Raw genomic sequence first — 19,006 nt, forward strand, 5'->3', positions numbered from 1 at the left:
TTCTTGTTCAAATTCCAGAATCCTGTCAGAATACCCAGTATTCAACTCGTCAACACAGCCTGTATGTTACAATATTATTGTTAACAACTGAAATTTAGACTAGAATTAATTTGTCAACAACAGCATTGCATATTGTATACAAAGCACTCTGCCCGCAAGGCTCTGTTCCTTTGTATTTCAACTTAGTTAAGGAATAAGAGTAAGAACTTTTGTTTGTTTACATATTAAAATGATGGAAAGTGATTCAAAAGGACCAGCCACTTTCTCTTCATAGTTAGCTGTTGTCTGATTGGCTGATCAGAGGATGTGATTTACATATATTTAATAAAGCAAAAACCAATAAACAAAAAAAATACACAGTTGGACGTGCTGGACTTTATCATAGAACAGCAATGAATAAATTTGATGTAAAAGGTGAAATGAAATATTAATCATGGTATAGTCTAAACATCTCAATTTTTCTGTAAATTAAACAATAAAAACAATGAAAGGACTTACCGCCATCATCTAGAATTTGAATTAGAGAATATTCTTCGGTGGGTTGGTCTTCTTTGCAGTGTTTAGACAGAGCTGATCCAATGACAGCAGACGTATGCTCTTCATTTCCCAACTGCCAAAGAAAAAAGTGAAAATAATGTCTTTAGTAATGAAATTCAAAGCCAATAAAAGTAATATTTACTATTGTTAGATATGGGAGGGAATGAGGCTGACTGGCTGGTTGGCTCTAAGATGAAATAATTTGACATGAAGTAATACATTGTGAAAGACAAATGTTCCAAATTATTACCGCTTCCAAAAGTTCAATGAGTGAATTGGTCAATGAGAGCTGATATTAACATTTGAGACCCAACACTGGACTTTCTTGGTTTAATGTTCCACTTCAAATAAAGTAGGAGGGTTAACATATAAAGAAGATTTTTGAAAACACATCTATGTAGTCTTGATCAGGTCTCTTAATCATTTGAAAACTTGATTATAATTCATTTTAAAATTGAGAGTTTATAAAAAATTTTAAACCGGCTTGTAGTCAAGTCACTGCATTCACAAATATGCAAGGCTGGAATATGCTACTCCCACAAGGCTAACCTAATACATAGTGCCCTCACGAGTTAAAAGCAAACAATTATTACTTACAAGGATACTTTTGTACATATTGCCCTGTCTTTCCTCTTCATCCAGGCTGATTTTGATGATGCAGCTCGTCTCTGTAAAGAACGGCAAAGAAATCACCGGCAGGGTCGACGACTGGACTGACGGCGACGATAACGCGGAATCGAGGGATAGAAACGATGAACACGACGACGATCGTGACAGCCTCTGTGAACAAAAACCCAGCACAACTGTTAGCTAAGACTCCTTGCATGATTATACACTTGGAAATTTCTTTGCAACAAAATTTTAACTCTACTTAAATACCTGTGAGGTGACTTACAGAAAATAAAACACATTTACATAACGACGAATTCCAAAGCAAAACAAAAAGATGTTACTGCAAATGATGTGTGTAACTCTATACTTGTGTACTCAACTTCACAATGTAAATGATACAGCAAAATTGACATTTAACACAACTCCATTAAAGTGACTTGTTCACACAGTGAAGCCAATGTGCTCAGTTCTACAATGCTGTATTTCTTTATCATTTTAATCCTTCAATTTCTCTACGATACAAGCGTAAGGTAATCTTGATGATTAAGACAGAGCAACCACAGTGGAGTTCTCAGAGAGCGCATGATAAATGTCTCTCACCCTGAAATCAGACGGAGGTGACTCTGAACTTGAGAGACTACTCCTGTCTTCAGAACTTGTTGAACTGCCAGACGATGACCACTGGAAGAATTCTGACTTCCGCCTCAACGTCCTGGAAATAAAAGGGAATGCATTTAAAAATTAACTCTGAATAAAGGTATATTTGACCAATCCGTCCATCCATAAACCCAAGAGACATTCTGAAAATCATGGTCAGACATCAAATTTTGAACTCTGTATGCATAGGTCAGGTAACATACCATCAAGAAAAATTCATAGAAAAGAACGGCCCCTACTTTAACCCTTTCATAGCATATTAGGTGGTATGACCTAATTCGTATCAATGATCTGCTTGAACCATTTATACAGACATGGGGGTACAGGGGGAACTGGAAGTTCAGAGAGTAGAAATCAATGTAAAAGGCTGTTGGCAGCCTAATCTCACCTGAAGCCAAAGTCTCTTTTTGGTTTGGTCATTGCACTGTCATCTTTCATCGACCTTGACCTTGAACTTGGACTCAGCGGTTCAATGATGCAGGATAGCTGGTAGCTGAAAGTGAATACGGGGAAAAGTTGATCAGACTGGTTTCATGCGGCGAAGATCCCCCTAATTGTTGTTGAATTTTGCCTGAATTACAGAGCCATAACGATTAGAAACACTGGTTGAGCACCCTTCTCCAATATCACTCAATCCCACAGTGAATTGACCCTACCCATGCACACAGTACATAATTCAGGTGTACTTACGCTGATTTTTCTACTTGTGAATATTTCCACTCAACATACACCAGAATTTCAGCACTCAAATCTCCATTGGCTGCACCTCTGTGTGCATTTACATTGTGACTCTGTACTTGCTCTACTCAACTCCCAAAACAATACTGAGAAGTGTCTCACGTTCATTTTCAACAACAGCCTATACCCCTATGCAATGCCAAATGTTACTGTTGACATCTAGAATCTCAGGTCTCGACTGGAGATACTTTATCAACACTAATATTACATATTTCATAAACACAATGCACTGCGCTGTCAAGGCCAATACTTTGGGTTTCCACATACTTAAAGAGAAAGGTAATGTGGCTATTTTCCTCAAACAAAAAAGGATAGAACCTCGATCAAAAGACACAGCTATGGTCTCTTTAATATCTGTGGATGTTGAAACTTCAACAAGCCGACCAAGCGTTGCTTGTGATACGGGTCTGTACAATAGAATGCAATACAATACTAACAGTCCTGCAGTGATATTTGACTGCTGATCAAAGTATTTCTATGTCACAAACAATCACCTACCTTTGGTCATCGCTGTAAATCTTCACTCCATTGAACCACCTTTCAAAGCTGCCGTCACCCTGGATGTGGTAATTCTGCGCTGCTTTCTGCAGCAGTTTGATTTGCGCTAGGAGCTCAAACTCCTGAAACAGATCAAATGCAAAATGGTCTCTACATTTGTATAAATCACAATGAAAAATTTCTCCAAACCTGTTGAACTCCTGTTCAAAATTTTGGATTTAAGAAAAAACTAAGACGGTGAAAGTTTTTCTTTCTCAAAGAGCTTTAAAATGAGCCCCCGCATGTGGTAGATTAGAAAAAAGATATGGAAATGTGAGCGCCCGAATATCTGCCCCCGAAGCGCGCTCTACCTGAAAGGTATACTATCACCTGTTCCAATTTTGCCACAGTTACCATGGAAAGAGAAAATCTAACCAATCACAGGTTTTAAGCGGGTGGCCACTTTTTAAAAACAGCGCCCTCACATGGGCATTTTGAATACCAAGGAGCACCCCTTTGACCATATATGGGCATATTTAGATTACAGGTGACTGTATACCTTTAAATCACAACATAGGTGACTCTTCCGATATTTTTTTCATTTTTTTAGAATATGTTTTAAACACTGACTGCCTAAATAATCAGAACTTTTTAAATGGATTTGAGCATTTCTTGTCATTACAAGACTTCAGTTTTGGGACTGTGCAGTTGGTTTTCAATTCAAAATATGACGCTTGCAGAATAAAATATATCATGATAGGACAACAATAGGAGGGAAAGTAGTACCTTTTTCTTCTTTTCAAAATTGATGTAACCGTTTTCTAAGACGTCTGGATAGGCAGTATGGATCATCATGAGATCTGTCAGAAATGTTCCCAGGTACGGCACTGTACCATGTATAACAGTCTGTATGCAGAGACAAAATGAATATACTGTCACATTGTTCCGTCCAGACATCAGCTTGAACATCCCCCTACTAAAATGGAATATGGTGTAAACATACATACTGGAATATGCTCAGACTTCAAGCAGACAAGATCATATCATTTGACATCACAGTTTTGTCGCAGACATTTGGATGGATTGTGTTAAATACACAAAGCTGCATGAGGTAACATACTACAAACACCAAGAACCAACTTTATTTTGTATTTCTCATATTTCTTGCCAGTTTAAAAACGTTTTCATTAACCATCACCTGTTTATTGCAAAAAATTCAACCATGAGACTTACAGAATCAATTCTCCTGAGACTCTTCTTACTGCTTTGCCTGCGCATTGTCCTGCTTTGATTTGATGATGAACTCTCCACGAACTTGGCAGTGCCCTCCTGCAGATGGTGGAAATAAGAACAGGACATTGATAACGAACACAAGAAATGAGAAGCTGTCCATTTCCAAGCTGTGAGAGATTGTGTGTCCAGGTCATTGTAAGTGAGAGATGACGTCAAAATCAAACTGTATTTTGGATACAGTGTAAATGGAATGCTCTTTCTTCTTCCTTGAACAGGGGCAGTTTTATCAATTTACTATTGACAACACCAACTTTCAAAAACATTGTGCTGTCAAGCTAGTAATCCGTAAAGCCCAGTGCGTGAGTATCATGAAACTGATATGGAGGAAAATTTATTTTGCTGTTTCAGAAAAAGTACTTCAGTGGCAATTCTTTTGAGAAATCGGTAGGCGAAAGAACAGCTTAGCCATCCATACATAATAAGAAGGGAATTGTTACCATGTAAATTTGCAATGGGCAAGTCGATCACTAACCTTCATCAATATTTCTCTCCATGCTTCATGGTTGTTGTCCTCTGAAAATATCTCTGTCAGCTCGTCATACATACCCTGGGCATCCCTGTCAATCGAAGTCAACGTAAAATACTTTTAAAACAATTTAAACACTATTAATGTTTTGCTAAATTTTCAGAAGCAAAGTGCTCTGTGGAGTGAACATTTTCCTACCAATCTAACCATTACACTGATCAGCCATTATTTTTGTTGGCAGTAGCATTTTGCATGTATTGTCATACTTCAATGTACCGGTACAATTGCCCATTTTTACTAACCTTGGAACAGCTGCCCATGTTTTCTTCAGTCTGTGAATGCAGCTTGCTTGTAAACCAGAGAGAATGGCCTTCAAAGATGAAAAATTCTTCAAATTTCGACATTCCTGCCAAGAAAGGATAAAGTAGCTTAGTAAGAATCACTGATGTAACACTGCCATCACCATCATCACAATCACCATCATCATTGTCATCATCATCATCATCATCATCATCACTATCATCGTTGTTGACGTCATCATCATCATCATCATCATCGTTGTCGTCGTCATCATCACCACCATCATTATCATCATCATCATCACCATCATCATCATCATCATCACCATCATCATCATCATCATCACCACCATCATCATCATCATCATCATCATCATCATCATCATCATCATCATCATCATCATCATCATCATTGTCATCATCATCATCATCATCATCATCATCATCATTGTCGTCATCATCATCATCATCATCATCATCATCATCATCATCATCACCAACTTCATCACTTCCATAACAGCAAGCAACCCTTGATCGACTACAATCTGCTGCACTACACACAAAACGCTTTAATCATTACCTGAGCAACATAGATCCACTTGGTGACGACCTTTGCCCTCTGTGAGGGTTTTGCCGCTGCATCCCTCAGTATAGTGGATATGACATGATAGGACACCTTGTTGAACTGATCAACCGTGGCCTTCACCGTTGTTGCTACACTCTCGTCCTTCTCTCGCTTGGACCAAATCGCTCCCAGGCAGTGCTGTGGTATTACTTTCTTGAACAAATCCTGCGAAGGCGATTAAAGAGACATCAAAAGTCAAAGCATGTTGATTTGTCTGACTTTAACACACATGTGGCCTCCATTTGTCTTCACCAGTCTTTGCAACTTATCAAAATATCAAGCAGCTATATTCATATCACTCTCAAATGCTTACACCTCAGCTTGATAAAATCTTGCAGTGGAAACTCCAAACATTTTTGAAACTGTAGTACCAGTTCTCAGTCTGGGAATAAATTCTGTAAATTTTTGTATGGTACAACCTGGATAGATATATTTTTTCATCTAACCACATTTGACATTAAATATTCAGATCACAATTATTTGCTTAAAACTTTGAAATGGAGTGTATGAATATGATATATGATGACAGAAAACAGTGTTTGTCCTCAAAAATAGTCAAATGCAATATTGGGGACATGCACTGCAATTCCTTCACACTATGGTCATTCACATGTGAAATGATACACAATATTTCCATCTTGACTCTGCCGGTATACTGCTGACATATCATTGGATATTTATGTAACTTGACTAATGTTCAGATGAGTAACTTGTTCATCGTAAATTTATTGTACCATATACTGTATGTATGACAGTAGCACTGAAAAATCACACAGAAAGCGAAACTTTGTCCACCGGAATGTACAGAACAGCAAGAACGTGAAATCTGTGTATACTTACAGCATCTAGATATGTGAGCTGATCAGCAATGAAGTCGTCTTCCATTTCTTGGAATGTAAATTCTTTAGGGCAGTCCATCATGTAATCAACTTCTTCACAGATTGAGAAAGTGAAATTGTTCTCGCTCGGCGACCGTGGTGCATCAAAGGACAGTGTCACACCTGTGGAAGAAAGATTTCAAAAGTGACTGAAATTGACAAATTTTTTTTGAGAATATGAGTCGCCATTGGCCAGGATTTTGTAGTGCAGATAATTTGACTAAGGTTTTCAAGCCAGTATTTAAATGACAAAATTGAAGGAAACGTACCACTCAGGTCAAGTCCAAATACATCGTCTTTTTCTTTCCACTTCTCTAGTTTTCTCCGACACTTTTCTGCAATTTCCTTGTCTGTCATGTGTTTTTCCGCAAATTCCATGAGGGTCGTAAGGCAAGGATAGCTTGGTGGCTCCCGGAATCCTTCGGAATACTCGTCCAGCCACATTGTTAGTATAGATTGTACAGATCTGAAGACAACGCAGACAGGGGAGAGAAATGAAACACTTGTTACTTGTCACATTTCACGGCAAAAAATTTCATCAGTTTGCCATGGTATATTTCACATTGCAAAAACGAATCTCAAGTTTGTAAAAATCAACAGATGACTAGTCCAACTTATCTATTCAAATAAAATTAAGGTTCGAAATTCTACCATCTGCCGGTCATTGTGATGTTTTTACTGTTTTAAAGCAACACTTTTCAGAATAAATTCATCCCAAAAGTGTGACAACATATTTTGTGACCACGAACAGTTTTATGAACACACTCTGAAAGTGAAAACTAGCTAAACATACTATAAACTTGATGATAAAAAATCCTTACAAGGGTAACGCTGTGACTTGTTCAATTATAACACCGAACACACTGCCTTTGATGATGAGTAGTAAAGGGACTTACTTTTGGATTAAAACTCTGGTCCCTTTCTTAAGGTTTGGGTTATTATTCTTGTCACTAACTGACTTATACCTGCAAGAGAAACAACAAAAGTTACATCAATTGATGAAAAATCAATGAAGAAACTGAGTCAACGCTTGGCTGGCCCATTTTATTTTATGCTTTTCCAATATAACCTTTTGTACTCATTCTTGCTGATACAGGAGTGCAATGAATTCTTTTGATGTTCCTTGAGTACTTCTCACTCGTCCTCGGATGGCCATAAAATCTACTTACTTCACTTTGAGGTAGTCATAAAAGCTACTTAAGATGATGACACAGAACATTCTTTTCATGGACAAGTCACTAATATTCCAAGGACAGTGATCTAAAGACTAGCAACTCAGTAATACTGCAATGTATACAGCTACTGGGAAACACAACATCCTATATCAAAGATCAATACACTCAGAGTCACTTACAATTCAAGCACTTTGAAGGGCTCTTTCAGCAATCTTCAATGACTTTTTTCGGTCTGACATACCATTTTCCAGATATCATTTGAACAACATATCATTTTTGACACAATTTTACATAATCACAATACTGTGACTGATAATCTTGTCATTTTTCAAAAACTCTGGGTGAAGTATCAATTTTCCAGGACTTCAACAGCACTCAAATTTCATTTACAAGTACTTTTCCATGACTTTCCGGGAGGCTTTAAATACAAAACCACGGTGATAGAGGGACTGTGATAAAATCAAACACAGCCAGAATGACATAAAAGGCTAAGTGAACCTTGACCACCTCTACCTGTACACGCAGAAGCCCGTTAAGTACAGGTATATGTACACAGTCCCAACAATAGAGGTAAACAAACTTAATACCAAGAGCCTATCAAACCCAAGCTAACAACAGTCAACACTCAAACATCTCTACTCTCAAACACCAAGGACTCGTAAATCAAACTCTGTAGGTACATACAGTGACTATTAATCTGGACAAACTTTCAAAAAGTCAACTACACTGCCTGACAAACCACAGATACGAACACTGAGATTTTTTGGGATGATTAACCCGTTGAGCGCTGCAATTTTTCCCACCAAAATTATTGTGAGCAACATTTTACCAATTTTGTGAAATTTTCTGTAATTTTTTTGACAATTTTGGATCAAATGAACATCACATTTTATTGGCTTCAGATTTTTATCAAAATTTTAGGAAAATTTAGAAAAAAGTTGACTGGTGTATATTTTGATATAGGCGACAAAAATTGACTTTGGCATTCAAAGGGTTAACTTGACAATTTCACTTCTTTTCATGGTCACATTAATTATTAGATATTATGTTAGCATTTACACTGTATGCTTTTACACTCTTACACTCTCCAAACAGACATGTATACAAACTGAGAAGACAAAACTTCAAACCTGAAAAATTCTGAGCACAGATGCCATTCTCACCTCTGTAAAAGTAAGTCCAGCACTTTGGACGCAGTTGTAAATGTTTGATATGTGTTTAAAAAGACGTTGATAAAGCTGGAGTTCATTTGGTTCATGGCTTGACTCAAGTGTTCTACCAGCTTCTCCAAGGTGGCTGCCTTGATGCTGTAGTCGCGTCTGGTTTCCGATAGCAACCCCGCATCCTTCGTGGAGTCCGTGGTGGCGGCAGGGGCGGGAGAGGCAGGTGTGGGTGGTGAAACTTGGTCAAGCTTAAACTGTTGGTGAACGAAACAGAATTGAAAGGACGGAGACGTTAGATTGTTCACCACAGAAACAAGACGAGAAGAAAGCGAGGTGTGGGAACAACTTGAAAGAAGACAAGAGCAATACAGCACCTGCAAATGCAGAAACTGATACGCCATACACAAATAGGCCTGATGAGGGCGCTCTAAGAGGCTTGCTCTTAATTTGGTAACACGTCATACTCTCGTTAAAATTCCACATTACCTATGTTAAATACTGAAATGGCACCGATAACAGTGAATAGTGAGGTGTCAATCTGATCGCTCAAGAAAAGCGAGGATAGATAGAGGACAGAAACATTTGTGTGTCAAACCAAAATTTAATCTCCACAAATCTAAAAACTGCCATGTTTCAGTCAATATCTACTGGGACAAATACAATGGCACCCAAAAGTCTTCAATTATTTTTCTTCACGTTCAATCTCTGAACTATCTGTCAAATAAGTGCCATACATTGCAGTTCTAATTAATGTCATTAATCATAACAGGTAATTATCAATATGTCATGAACGTTTGATTCATAAATCACACCATGTATTAAAACAAGACAAATCTAATTTTTGAAAATTCATTATTTCAGTAACTTCCAATAATTCTTTCTAAATGGCAGGTAAATGCCAAGCATTGGTGTCTGTCCGAGCTCTTCATAAAATTTTTGTGTTAACGATTGCAGGCACAGCAGTATTAACAGTATTTTCTAATTTTTACACGAATCACCAAGCAAACAACATCAAACCGTACACTGCAACGAGAACGTTTGTACGTACACTTGATCTTGTGTCCTGACACTGAAAAGTTCAGTTATTTGTCATGACAGTCTAGTTCGACCTTTAAGATTGTCAAGGTTGGGCTAGAGTCACACAGTATATCTTATCTACACTTTTAGTATTGCCAAGGATATACAATTCATTGTCATTTTGAAATTTTTTGAAGTGTCGAAGAGAACTGTATCAGCCGTACTAGTGTACGAGTCTTGCTGATAAAATACACCAAAATAAACAAGTATCAAGGGATGGACACAAAAATAAACCAGTAAGTAACTGCAGTAATAAATCATTGAAAATGTGACACGAGATGATAAATCCCAATTTTATGAACTACTGTAATATTGGTATCTTTTTTTAAATTTAACCCTTTGAGTGCCAAAGTCAATTTTTGTCGCCTTTATAAGAGATACCCCAGTCAATTTTTTTTCAGATTTTTGCCAAAATTTTGATGAATAACTGTGGCAGATTCATTGTGATATCCCTCTGGTTCAAAATTATCAAAAAATTTACAGACAAATTCATAAAAATGGGTAAAGTGCTGCATTAAATTTTTGATGGGAAATACTGCAGCGCTCAAAGGGTTAATATACTGTTTTTCAAAAGGAATGTGACAGGGTATAGATGACGCAAGACTGAGGCCGCAAACCGTCTGACAGCTAAAGTGCATACGCCCCCTTGCCAGCAGTACAGTCGATATACCCATTAATTAGATCACTCTGCCTGACAACCACAGATACACTGTGACTCTCTGTACATACTGTTGGATCCGTGAATGTGGGCGTCGGGTCTTTGGAAACGCTGTATCTGATTTTACGAAGGTGGACACTGTAGATGATGCCGTCGTCTTCCTCTTCTCCCCACAAAGTCCGCGTGCCATCGGTCTGCCGAGATACAATGCAATGCATAGAGTCAGATATCAGAGTTAGATATCTCATTGATAAAAACAAAGATTTCTTGTTGTCTGCAAGAAAAAATAGTTGCTTGAACTGTACTTCTGTGTGACCCAATTTCAAAAGAACAAGAAATTTTACCCATGAAATAATGCTAGTGGTCCGTAAAGAATGCCTACAGCTATGGTACAAATAGTTTGAACTTTGTCAAACAACAACACAATCTCCACTCTGGGAATGTTGTCAACTTTTTTTTTACCTAGAACTGTCCAAAAATACATTCTCTCAATTGCAAAGCGCTGTACCTTTCCGCCATTCCATTTCTGCTTTTACTTTCGGTGAAACAACAGACCATTCAATTCACACTCAAATTCTACAGCAATACATATATGTATAAAATCAGGAAAAAACAGGCATTAAAGTTCTCAGAAGTGAGACATACAACATTTGGATCACGGCCATTTCGTTATTCTATCCTGCTCGATAAAATTGGTTTGACTTTATCACCTTTAACAATAACAGGAACTGTGCAATTATCATATTACTGCTAGGGCTCTCAATCTATTGTGGAAATAAAGAACTGGCCGCTTGTCAAATAAACATACAGTAATTTTCTGCCAAAAAAAAAATACCTATGGATAATGATTAAAAGAAACATAGTCATCTACTTCTGTAATTGTTTACTTAGTTTTCTGTTAAAAACATTAAAATACGTCCAGATAGGAAAATCCAATTAACTTAAATGGCAGATTTGAACAAGCACACATTAGAATATGCGTTCAGGGGAAATGATAAAATTAGGTTTCCATGAAATCTCTCACAGAACTTTCTGTTCCGTTTGAGAAATTGTTTATTGGCATTTTCGTCCGCCCCTATTTCTTATCAGCAAAACTACTGCAATAAAACTTTCTATGTATTGCATTTAACTCATACAGCATGATATACTCCAACGGCAACAAAACAATTCTCATACCTAATAAAACAATTTATACCACGCACCATGTTGTATATACATGTATGTAAGAGTGCTGTATCTCCTTTGTACAAGGCAAAATAAAACGATTTAAACAGCATTTTGAAAGTTTACATCGTGTGCTGTGAAAGATACCATCAAATTATCATTGTTCAAATCTCACGTTTCTTTGTCGAATACATACAAAACTAAGATTCAATAAGTTTCAGTTCCAATTACAACTTATTTCTGTTTCGCAAAGCTGCATACATGGACGTCATCCATATATTTACAACTCAATACATTTTCCTTTTTTCCCCTCGAGGAATAATTCAATTCAAACTGACACCAAAAGTGATGAAAATGTTACATCGAATTGTTTACAGCTGCACTCGCATTCTTGTTTTGATCACTATGTGCTGTTGTGAGTCACAATTTTATAATTGTTTCACAATCACATTTCTTTTACAGTCAACAATGAAATATTTTGCTTATGACGCAACCAAAATTGAAATTTTTCTGTGATGGCCGTAGAAAATTGCTGAAATTTACTAGCAAGAAGTAATTAAGAGCCTTTCATTTAAGGCCTACCGGATTTCGACTTTTGCTGCGTTATGGCAAATTCCAAAAGACAGGCTCTGAAGGTCGATTAAGCGACTGTTACAACCAAAACCAACCTACTGGCAATAATTAACATTTATTTTTGAAGTTGGATACCACTGTACGACAAAAATCTGACTCCGCAACTGCGGCATTTTTATCAGTGCGCTAATAAAACAGACTGGGTATGTTTTAAAGTTAACACTGGTGTCGAAGTGATGCACTTCAAAATCAAACTGTGTCAATTTAAATCCAAGATCTTGTGTGAGAGAAAACCTATTTGAAGATAATGAAATACCGTGTGTGTTGAAAAATAGCCGACAGCACTGATCACACAATTGAAGATTTGTAACTTATAATATAGCAACGCGCACGCGACACTCTGCAGCTGCTGACAGAAATTCTGATAAATTTTTTCTTAACAACTGTCTTGTAATAACCACAACTTAGTGGTTGTGTCTTGCAGCATATAATTTTCATACTGGTGGTTTCATTCAGAACACTGAGGGTGTCACAGTACAATAACAATGTTTCACGATTCTTCGAAGACTAATTTCCATTTTGCACTTCTTCTCAGATGAATTTCAAAAGTTGGACAAAATAATTATTTTTGAAATGACGGAACTTTTGTGCCATCAAGGTGATCATCGTTTTGATAAACTTCATTTCAAAATCACTCTCATCAAGTGATGGTGAATTGCAAACCAAAATATGAATTTACGACACTTGCGCATCAGCTTCTGAACAAATAATGCCACACACTTTACACCAAAAAAAGAAGACAACAGAAATTCAACACTTTAAAGTTAAGTTCAAATTCTGACGCTTTACGATCACTTTAATTTTGCATGTAAGGTATTTTTTGGCTCGGCTCTACACACCCATAGTAGTTTAGATGAAAAGTAGGTTGTGTTTACATGCTCGTTACAAACACAAGCTCTCCCACCAAGACCTGATCTTTAATTCCCATGATATCTCCTTACATAAATTTGACACCCTACAAGAAATACACAGCCATCGTTGAAAAATCTTCTGTCTAACATCCCCTAGCTTTTGTAAAACTAACGCACGAGTCCGAAAACGGTAGTTTGTTTTGAAGATATCACACTCAGTAGAAAAATGTTCAATATTTTATATCTTATCTTTCTGGAAAGCGCATGATTGTGGAATTATCAGGAGATGTCCGTGGGAAAGTTGCTTGACGACAAACAATTTTTTTTTAAATGAGCAAGACAGTAAAAGGTTTTTACAGTTCTGCAGACAAATTACGAGCATCAAAATAGCACAGAATCTATGTGTTCCAGTTATATACAGATGACCTTGGTTTTATCTCAAACCACAATCCCGTAACCATGTCAGCCATAACTTTTCCACTATTTTAAATTACTTTCTAATAATGTTTTACTTTTTAATATTTTTTCTGAAAGTTCATAGAAATTTACGCAATCCCAATAATGTTGTGCGTATAAATAGATTCTAAATTTGAAATCAGCGTGACTGCAATGGACAAGGCCAGACAGTTTTTTTACATTTCACTCACATACCTTTGCCGCCATGTAAGAAAGGCGAGATATTCCAATCAAATTATTGTTGCGACGCATCGAGACATTTTATTTCCAGTCTTGTGGAGTTGGCTACGTCAGAGGACAGCCTTGACACCACTTGGAAATGTTGACTATGTCTGTTCGGACTGCGACAAACTGCTATGGCTGTCGCACTGGCATGTTGAAATTCTCTCAGCTATACGGCAAATCACACATGATTATCCCGCTAAAACTTGCTCCTGGAGTCTCAAACAGAGTACTGGCTCTCAGAATCATAAATTTCATTTCAATGGGGCAACACCAATTATGATATGAGCAAGTGGAATTACTTCCTGCCTGCTCCCACAAAAAGAAACAATTTCATAAAACACTTCATTCTCAAAATGCCAATGACAGAAATTAAAGTGAATTGACAACAAACAATGGGGGTTTTTCATGAGAGAAACCACAGTGTGACCATTAGATTGGAAAATACCAAAGGTGTATAGTTAGGGTATCACTGACTTCCAATGGTTATTATTGCGACACAAGATGAAATGTGCAATTGGGAAATCACACTTTGTGTTGCTATACTCTGCGCAGGGAATATACCACACAACTTTTATCAAATTGTATCATCTATTTGTGCTTTTCAAGTTCAAAATCACAGCCAGGATTGTCTTTATTCAAGTTCTATCGCTGAATTCACAGACAGTTGGTCATTGTTCACAGCAGGGTTATATCCATTTTTGCATCTCCAAAGCGATTCATGTACAAGAATACGGCCATCCCAGTCATGACCACAGCCTCAATGACATTCACCTTACAAATATTTCTCTCCCGGGTGCTTTCCTTTCCTTGAACCCACCATTCTCGGGTCAACCTCCAACATGACCTCATAAAGCTTGGCCACCACAGAGTTCATGTCAGGTCAACAGTGTTTTCTTGCAAAGTGCCTGTCACAGCCAGGACTGGGGGGTATGATGGTCCACACCCTATACATACAAATCTTCAACTCATATGAATGCAAACAATCAGTTGCCCGCTGTACAGATCGTACGCCCACTTTGTGATTCAAAATATGACAGTCCCGAGTTCAAAACAAACTGTTTGTCTCAGCTACTGATATGCTCAGTTTACCAACACCGACATTATCATCTGAATAACAATGCATAAGAAAATAACTGAACAGTGAAATGAACAGCCTGTTCAAGGATATATGTTGCAGTGACAGTAATTAGAAAATTTACAGTACATTCTACATACTTCACTGCTTTCAAGAAAAACAGTTTTTTATTTAATATGCAATGAAACTGGTCAATCGTTTTAAATAGAACAAAAATTAAATTTCCTTGAGAAATTGAATATCACAAATGATATACACACACTGAAAACAAGATGTGTCTTAGCCTCTTCAATTCATTCATAGCTTGTCATCTGCTATACAGAAACACTGTACGGTTCACTTGACAACACTCTAAGGAGAAAATAAAATCCATATGAATAACCCATGCATGGGAAAAACATGAATGGAAATATACCTGTTTGGAACAGCTCGGCCATATGTTTTCATAGTGTCTACTCATTCTGCATGATTCATATTTCACTCAGCTTTCCAGTTTGGATATGACTGATTTACACAGTCATATGCCCTGACACAGCAGTCCGATTGAAATGGCATACTGGACTGCCGCAGGCTTCTATGGATGTGTATTTTTAAATATCCTGGTATTGTGTATTCATCACGTCTATATTTATGTGTAACACTCTGACAGGTCTGTCGCTGTCTCAAATGGGCACTGCAGATAAGCCATGGTGCAATCAATATCAGATAATCATGTCAACAATTTTTTTTTTTATGCTGAGTTCTGATAATTTCATCCACTGACATGATGCATTCAACAGCAACAGATGAAATGTACATCCGAAAACAAAACTCTGGATGGGTTGAAAAGGATGTGCCACAAAATTCATCACTCTACTCAAAACACCAACAGTCAGTCTTAAATCAAAGAGCCTGTAACACTGATAATTGATGAACAGCTCAACAGTTGTCAGCATAAAATAAGTATCCACACACAGACAACAAACACAAAGTTTATATGTATGAAAATTGGCGAACACAAGTACATGATTTTTGAAGTTACCATATCATAACATTTTTGCTGTCCAAAAATTGTTTCAATAGATGCCAGATGAACCTGTGTACAATATTCAAAATAGACTAGGGAACCTGTAACACTTACTAGCCTTAACAAAACTAAAGACATTGCAACTAATTGCTGAATTATGATTTAATATGAATACATACTAATCCATATCTCCAGTTGTTTATTTAGTCGTTATTTTACTTATTTCATTTTTTATTTTCATTTAAATTCGTACCTTAGATTTGACTGTTGAAGAAATAATTTTACTGCACAGACAATTAATTTACTTGATGTGTATTCATTATTCACTTAATTAATAAAAAATAATTAATTATTTAATTTCATATATTAGAATCAGTCTGTTGAGGTGAAAGTTTTTTATACCGCATGGAGAATGATTTATACATTGATTTGTTTGTTTGTTTGTTTTTTGTTTGTTTATCTATGAACAATTTTAAATGTAACAGTTAAACTGTTGGCAAAAAGCTTTACTTCAGAAAGGCAAGTTACCTGTAACTGAAATTGAGGAGCGTCTGTCAATCTAGATTCAAGTTATACTGTCACATAACAAGCCCCAGTTTCTGTGAGTCTAGAAGATTCTCATGTTGGAAGTTAATCAGAAAACGCTGGCCAGGAGGTGAGAAAGGGAAGAACAGAATGTCCATAGAAAGTTGATTTAGAGTGAAATGTGTCCTTGAGGAGACCTCCCTCTGCGCCAGATACATGTTGGTTTCATAAACCCCTGAAAGGTATGATGTCACATACCAGTTTATAGGTCTGGTACTTGGCACACACACACGTAAACACACGCTCTACCGTGTGTTCGGCTCTCGAAAGGGAAGCTGGAATTTTCTCAGGGAAGTGGAGCAAACTTTCACTTGAAGAAATTTGAAGTAACAATCATACAACATACTGCACAAGAGCTTCAAAAAGATTTTCACACATTTCATGCAGTCTTTCTAACATTTTTCTTGAGTTATCCGGGAAGTGTGCTATTAAACTGAAACAGCAGCGTTTTTAATACTCTGTATACACAAATTCTTTCATGCATAAGGTATTTTTTTGCTGTCCTTGTTACAAGGCAACACATACAGTAAGCATGTACTTTAAACAATGTCAAAAAGTATAGGCATATGTAATACCGGTATATTACAACTATATAGCGTTCAGCAACGAGGATATGCAAATTTATTTTCAGTAGAACCGCACTTAGTTTATCAAGTATGCGGAAATACGAGCATTCTTTACACACACCAGTTGATAAAGCTACACAACATCAAAGGATTAACACAGTAATTGCTGTTGATTGATCTGATGTATTTAATTCTGACGGAACAAGATATGACTACGCCCTGCATTCTCTTATCGCAAATTTAGCGTTCACAGATAAGGGTATACATACGCCGACCATCACAAACCACAAACCGTGTTTGGCAAACTTTGAAAACATAGTAGGCCCTTGTTGATACACTTTTTAACGAGCTAGCTATAAAAAATATTGTTATGATGACATATGAAAGTTGATGAGGAAATAAAAATTTGGCTATAACGAAAGGATATCCGTAATGGACATATTGAATTCACTCATAACACAGTAAATGCGTCAACACGCTGAACGTTATTAAAATGTAATTGTTATTTGTATTTTGTAACAAACATACACTCTTTAGTCTATGCCAGTTAAATGAAATTCAAGACAAAATATGGTCTTATTTTCTACATTAAGGGTTTTTTTATTGGGTGAGGGAGAAGAGTAACAAGGTACAGAAAAATATTTTCAGTTCATGCTTTCAATCCTAAAACGACCTCCCTCCACCTCCCCCTCCAAACTACATCTACCTATAGTATACCAGCATATATAGAAGTAGTCTAGCACCTCTCTGCTCTCTGTTATGCTGTACCCTACACTCCCATCGAAAGCTACAGAAAAGTAGATTTCAGTGGGAGCATAGTGCACACTATGGCCAAGGAGGTCCAAGACTACATAATATTACCGGTATGTAGAATGCATCAGAAGCTAAGATGTAGACATATATGTTCATAATGCTTACACCACCAAAACCACATCCTAGTTCACTTAAAACAATTAAACCCTCTTCCCGAACATTTAGTGGTTTAGTCTCACCGAAAATTCTGGCACCCCTGGGTCAATGTATTGAGGAAAACGGGGTGGGAAGGGTGAGAGGTTAAACCAAGGTCGTGCATCATTCATGTGAAAACCGATAGCCTTATCACGTCAGGAAACTATCCGGTTTCACAACTCTAGGAACTTCACTTGAAACACTGCCAACTTCCTCCACTGTACATGACATTCACTTCCCCCAATTTTTCCCCTGTACTCTGCGTCACGTGACGCAGGTGGTTGAACTTGACCCCTGAACTTGTGGCCCTGACCTGTGCAAAATACGTCACAGTAAAAAAAAAGCAAGGACCACACTTTAACTATTGTCACAGAGCCATGGAAGGACACATGATACAAAAATATGAATGTATAAAAGAATATTTTCATAGTCGAACATACAAATATTTTTATTAAAAAAAATGTCCACAAAAAATTTACACCATAGGAATTCACTACTGGTAGCCGACACACATGCAGGGTTATTTGATGAGAACTGTAATTGTCATATTTAAAAATAGCAAAATTTGTTTAGACGTCCACAAAAATGTACAGCGTCACAAAATAGCGTTTAAAATTATTGAAACAAGCACTGTATTATAAGATTACTGCTGTGTTTCCTCTGCCACTCTAAACTTTGTAAAATTACTAATTTTTTATATGATTTACTAGTTTTTTTTATTGTTGATTCGTAAATATACGAATGCAAGGAAACAGCCAGTTGATTGAAAGCTGAAGGCCCCCAAACTTCAAAATAGTTCTGTCTAAGCACATGTTATACTTAATTTGAATTTGATTGAATGA

At 37.0% G+C, this 19,006-nt stretch overlaps 1 protein-coding gene across 5 annotated transcripts in view; it reads right to left on the bottom strand.

The window, feature by feature from the left end:
- Positions 1-19,006, bottom strand: part of LOC139114107 (ral guanine nucleotide dissociation stimulator-like 1) — a 41,486-nt gene that overhangs the window by 2,661 nt on the left and 19,819 nt on the right. For 3 of the 5 annotated variants that reach the window (XM_070675633.1, XM_070675630.1, XM_070675634.1), the window contains exons 2-16: positions 10,727-10,849; positions 8,921-9,174; positions 7,479-7,547; positions 6,852-7,048; positions 6,545-6,705; positions 5,660-5,869; positions 5,083-5,186; positions 4,787-4,871; positions 4,255-4,350; positions 3,808-3,927; positions 3,043-3,164; positions 2,195-2,299; positions 1,750-1,861; positions 1,135-1,317; positions 499-610 (exon numbers count right to left, since the gene is read on the bottom strand). In XM_070675633.1, the coding sequence (XP_070531734.1) occupies positions 499-610; positions 1,135-1,317; positions 1,750-1,861; positions 2,195-2,299; positions 3,043-3,164; positions 3,808-3,927; positions 4,255-4,350; positions 4,787-4,871; positions 5,083-5,186; positions 5,660-5,869; positions 6,545-6,705; positions 6,852-7,048; positions 7,479-7,547; positions 8,921-9,174; positions 10,727-10,849 (2,053 nt within the window). Of the gene's footprint in view, positions 1-498; positions 611-1,134; positions 1,318-1,749; positions 1,862-2,194; positions 2,300-3,042; positions 3,165-3,807; positions 3,928-4,254; positions 4,351-4,786; positions 4,872-5,082; positions 5,187-5,659; positions 5,870-6,544; positions 6,706-6,851; positions 7,049-7,478; positions 7,548-8,920; positions 9,175-10,726; positions 10,850-14,755; positions 14,951-15,474; positions 15,644-19,006 lie in introns of those variants that run through there. The other 2 variants (XM_070675632.1, XM_070675631.1) reach the window with 2 other exon arrangements.

Source organism: Ptychodera flava, chromosome 16 (assembly GCF_041260155.1).
Source record: "Ptychodera flava strain L36383 chromosome 16, AS_Pfla_20210202, whole genome shotgun sequence".
Taxonomy (NCBI): Eukaryota; Metazoa; Hemichordata; class Enteropneusta; family Ptychoderidae; genus Ptychodera; species Ptychodera flava.